This window comes from Triticum dicoccoides, chromosome 4A (assembly GCF_002162155.2).
Source record: "Triticum dicoccoides isolate Atlit2015 ecotype Zavitan chromosome 4A, WEW_v2.0, whole genome shotgun sequence".
Lineage (NCBI taxonomy): Eukaryota > Viridiplantae > Streptophyta > Magnoliopsida > Poales > Poaceae > Triticum > Triticum dicoccoides.
The window spans coordinates 545,044,024-545,049,066 of NC_041386.1; the positions used below are offsets into that span (position 1 = coordinate 545,044,024).

At 51.2% G+C, this 5,043-nt stretch overlaps 2 protein-coding genes across 2 annotated transcripts; one reads left to right on the plus strand and one right to left on the minus strand.

Annotated features, from left to right (window-relative positions):
• Positions 1-6: 6 nt before the first annotated feature.
• LOC119289104 (zinc finger protein ZAT9-like) lies at positions 7-1,770 on the plus strand. Its single transcript, XM_037568523.1, has 2 exons — positions 7-30; positions 537-1,770. The coding sequence occupies exon 2, from the start codon at positions 539-541 to the stop codon at positions 1,547-1,549; it is 1,011 nt and encodes a 336-aa protein (XP_037424420.1). The 5' UTR covers positions 7-30; positions 537-538; the 3' UTR covers positions 1,550-1,770.
• A 1,284-nt stretch (positions 1,771-3,054) lies between these two features.
• Positions 3,055-4,701, minus strand: LOC119286661 (presenilin-like protein At2g29900). The gene has a single exon (XM_037566073.1). The coding sequence runs from the start codon at positions 4,675-4,677 to the stop codon at positions 3,277-3,279; it is 1,401 nt and encodes a 466-aa protein (XP_037421970.1). The 5' UTR covers positions 4,678-4,701; the 3' UTR covers positions 3,055-3,276.
• Positions 4,702-5,043: the final 342 nt, after the last annotated feature.

Here is a 5,043-nt window from a genome sequence, read left to right on the forward strand (position 1 = left end):
CCCAAGAACCTGGAATCGAGGATACCAGAGGTGGGTTTCTTCCTTTCTTTCTTTCTTCTTCCTTTTTTTTTTGAATCAGCTGGTAGATTTTTGAGTTCTTGATTCGTTCGCCCCGTGTAAAAGTGGCTGACTTCCGTCGAGAATCCGGGGGAACCCTAGCCGCCTTCTTGGATCAAGTTTGAATTCTTAGGCCCTCACGAATGATTCGGCTCTCCACCCCTCCCAAACCGTTCCATTTGGCGTTCTTGATTTTTCCCACGCGGCAAGTTAATTAGTCTCCCCTCAAGAATCCGAACATTTTTTTCAGTTCTCAGCGGAACAGAGGAACCAGGGTTTCTGGCAATCTTTTCCGCCCATTCCGCAAGATAAGGTCGAATTGAGTTTCAGGACGGAAAGGAAAGGGTTTTTCCCAAGTCCCAACTTCTGTTTCCGCCGCCATAAAAGAACCCCCTTTTACAAGCCGCCATCTGATTTCTTGTTGCTATCAACTTTTTCTGTCAATCCTTGGTACTAAACCACTGCTGCTATGTGTCCAGACATGCCGCCGAGGGGGAGGAAGCACTGGTGCAAGCACTGCAAGAGGAGCTTCCCTTCCGGGGCCTCACTCGGAGGCCACATGGCGGTCCACAGGAGCCGGCGCAAGAAACAGCCGAGCGGCGCCCCGAGCATCGCCGGCGAGAGGTACGGCCTCCGGGAGAGGTGCCAGAAGACGTCGTGGCTGCTGGATTCCGCTTCCAGTGACGACGATCGGTGGGCGTTGTTCCCCAAGACTGAATGCCAGTTGTGCTTCAGGTCCTTTGCCTCCCCTGATGCCCTGTCGATGCACATGAGGATGCACAAGCGCCGCAGGAAGATGGCTGTGGAGCACCAGGCATCGGTAGGCGATGGTGACCACAATGTTCCTCTCTCTGCTGCTCCGGTGATGAAGAGGAAGAGGTCGAGGAGGATGGTTATGGACACTGTTCCTTCCACGGTGATGAAGTCATATGGGATGGAGGAGGTCGATGCCGCACGGATTCTTGTGTCACTTTCAGGAGATAATGGCATGTGCTCAGCTTCTGTTGATTGTGGTGAAGGTGGTGAGATGGAGGTCAACGCGGCATTGGCGTTCGACACGCTCATGACAGAGATGGGGCTGAGTTCTTCTGATCATCATGGAGATGACAGAGTTGGAGATAATGAGTTGATGGAGCCAGAGCCTTCTAGTAGCTCTTATGAGGAAGGGAAGTTTGTCAGCCTTTCAAAGGTGTTGAGGGCAACAGCTACCTATGAGTGCAAGCTTTGTGGACAGGTCTTCGCGTCTGGTCAGGGATTGGGAGGCCACAGAAAGCGTCACAGTTTTGCTGATCATGGTAGAGTTCCAACTGTTCCCAAATCTGAAGCGACTCAGCCTTGTGAAGAGCTGCTTCCACCGGATCGCCGGTTGCTTGCTCTCAGCATACCAGCTCCCAGCATATGGAACTGCAGCAGCACAAGACCAAAGCCTGAACCGAATCCACTGTTGGCCGCAAGCAGCCTTTGGGATGAACGAATGCTGGGCGTTATCTGAAAGTGGTTACAGTTTCTTCATAGATCTTGTAGCTAATCCACATTTTTTGCTAGCAGTCGATAGCCAAAGAGTATGATACCAGGAATGATCTCTGTAGTCTGTACAATCGTTATCGACAACTCTGTCTTTTGGATTTGGCAGTGTTCTTACATGTTGCACTGCCTTTTTAGGTTCCCAAACATTGAAATGTACCCATTAACAAGCAGGGCATTAGTTCTAGATTGGCTATTCCCTATTAGAGAGCAGTGTCGTCCAGGTTGCAGCAATTCAATTTCATTTTTATTTTTTGTCCCCTAGACTCTGTACAATCGTTATCGACAACTCTGTCTTTTGGATTTGGCAGTGTTCTTACATGTTGCACTGCCTTTTTAGGTTCCCAAACATTGAAATGTACCCATTAACAAGCAGGGCATTAGTTCTAAATTGGCTATTCCCTATTAGAGAGCAGTGTCGTCCAGGTTGCAGCAATTCAATTTCATTTTTATTTTTTGTCCCCTAGACTCTGGCAACTTTTATGATCTCCAAAATTGTTCAGCTCATTGTAATTTCCTACTTTTGCTTTGGCTCGGCCTGATATGGCTTCCAAATTGGTTCACCTGATCGTGTTTCAAAGCAGCTTATCGCTCCGTTTTAGCTTTGATCAGTATGTAGTATCATATGTGGCTGTGAAGATTCAGTGCTTCAGTTTCCTGGTATTCAGAATGTGTTTTGATCTTTCTTGTGTGTTCTCTTCATGTCAGACTGATAGTTTCCACAGGACTGAAACCAAATTGCAGAAATTTCATGCATGCATTGTTGCAGATAAAACCAGTTCATGCAATCAATGATTTGTAGTCTGCTCTTTATACCAGTCAGCACCTTTCTGTTCAAATGATTTGTAGTCTGTTCCTTATATCCAGCAGCGCCTTTCTGATGAACAAATATGGTCAATGGATCATGCAGATAATGCTTTCCGATATCGTATCAGCATTAGAGCAGTCTCATGTTTCAAAGTGGCCTACCTAAGCCCTTGATATATATATTTTTTCTGATGAAGGCTCCTATTTCTTCAACTCTGGAGGTCATTAGGTGTTGTCCAGATGTTGAGAGAGCGAATGTAGTCGATTCAGTTGCTCCAGTAGTTGTGGTTGTGTGCAAAAAGTATGGCTTTGTTTTACGAGTGCTCCAAAGGTTAGGGTTCTGTGAGAGTTGCTTTCCTTTCTTTAAATCCTGAAGAAAATCATAATATGGAAATTAAGGTGAACAGCATAATTTACTTTCTAACAGTGAGTGGCCCTGAGCAACAAAATATCAAGTGCTATCATCTTACAAGTTCTTCCCTGTCGAGGGACTCAGCATAGCGCCTTCGAAAGGGCAGACGAACCTCAAAATCCAAGGAATTTCGAGACTAATTCTTCTCTATTGCGGTCTGGTATGTTTTTCCGGGCTGAGAACTTAAGAGCATACCATACGATATCAGAGAAATCAAAGCAAGCATTCGAGACTGCAGATTGTGCAATGACAGGTTCATGTCAAAAGCAACTTCTTCCAAACATAGGAATCAATACCATAATTTTTTTGACAGTAATGGCAAACAGCCGGTCCGTATATCAACATGTCACGTAAGCCATCAGATTAACAGTTTCACAAACATGGCCTGACAAGGATGAACAATTCCCAAAATACAACCTAACCAACTGGAGAAGGCCTTGATTGTGAACTATAATAATGACATACAAACATGGATGCTAAAACATCAGAAAGTTTGTGGAGCACTGCATAACAAATGCCTCGAGCAATGTTCTTGTGAGCACGTAAAACAGGACGCCGAGGGTGATGGACACCGGTAGGGCGGGCAATGCCTTGCGGTAGAATGCCAGCAATAGCAGGGTGATGCCGAGCCCCGCAATGATGGCAAGGTAGCACGCGTAGACCGTCATGTAATCGTACATAGCCGCCCTCCCGACGAGCACGCTGTAGAATATGAAGTCCCCCAGCCCAAGCTTGATCGCCCCTGATGAGCCCAACCCGATGCCATCTTCATCATCGTCGTCGTCATCGTCACTGGTTCTATCTGGCTGTGGCTGGATCAACGGTACCCTCAGTTCAGCAATATCCAGTCTAGTCTCCGGCAATGCAAGCGCCTCTCTGGCTTGTGCATTGGCAGAACCAGAGCTCAAATCTGGCACCGGTGACTCCCTGAGCCTTGAATTGCTAACAGCACCAGTCAAGTTCGTCTGCTCCCCGGCTTGGGCCGTCGAATTGGGTGAACTGCCACCTGAATTGAGAAGAGGATTTCTCCCCAGCACCTCACCAATCACCTCAACTGTGGAGCTGGGGTCCAAATCCCCGGCGGGCTGCCGCGCCCTCTCCCTCCAAAGCCGCCAATTCTGGCCGTGCCTGGGATCCACCGGCCTTGCCCCGTAGACCAGCGCCGGTATCTCCTCGTTCCTCTCAATGGCCAGCTCGAGAAGAACCCTCAGGGGGCCACCGGGGATGAGGACGGCGCCGAGGTCGTAGACGGCCATGGCGACGAGCAGCACCCAGGTGGTCCACTCGGGGAGCAGCGTGAACCAGAAGGCGGTGAGCACGGCGATGGCGAGGAGCGCGGCCTGGTGGAGCGCGATGGGGACGGAGGCCGGCGAGATCGCGGCGACGGCGAGCGCCGCGGCCGCGTTGGGGAGGAGCAGCGCGCAGGAGACGACGTCGAGCGGGAGGCGGAGGCGGGAGAGGAGGAGGAGGCACATCTGGCCGCCGAGGAGCAGGAGGACCCAGATCGCGGAGAGGCCGAGGTAGGCGCGGAGGCAAGGCGTGCAGCGGAAGTAGAAGAGCAGCGCCATGAGGAAGGTGGCGGCCGTGACGAAGACGACGAAGACGACGGCGGTGACGAGGGCGCTCGCGAGGTCGTCGCCCCCGCCCCCGCCGGGGCCGCCGGCGGCGGCGATGGAGGCGGTGAGCGGGGACGGGGACGAAGGGGAGGAGAGCAGGGAGACGAGGAGGACGACGATGAGCATGCAGGCGGAGACCGGGCCGACGATGCGGGTGATGTCCTCGCCGAGAGTGTCGAGTATGGTGGCGGATGCTCCGCCGACGGGGACGGCGGCGGCCGCCGCCGCCGCGGGGGCTGGGGCTGGGCCCTCGTCCGCCATATCTTCTCGGTCGCGGCGATGGGATCGTTTGGGCCGTGGGGTTCGGCTGTTGTTGTCATAGGAGGAGGCCTTTTGGGAGTTTTGTCTCACTGCGCCGTGGGTCCTACCAGGGTCTCCTCGCCTCACTCCGAAAGACGACAAGTCCAGACTCGATGCGAAAGATAACAAATTCTGGATTTTATTTCAGCTGTCCTTGCAGGTCCTTTTTTTTCTGGAAAGGATCAGATCTACGATAAAAAGTTCATCAAAAGTATAAAGCATTTCAAAAATAAGAAAAAATTACATTGTTACATCGTTAATTTGACGTCGATAAAACACAAAACTTACTTGTCAGCCCCGCTCCCCGCTCCCAGCCACGGCGACTCC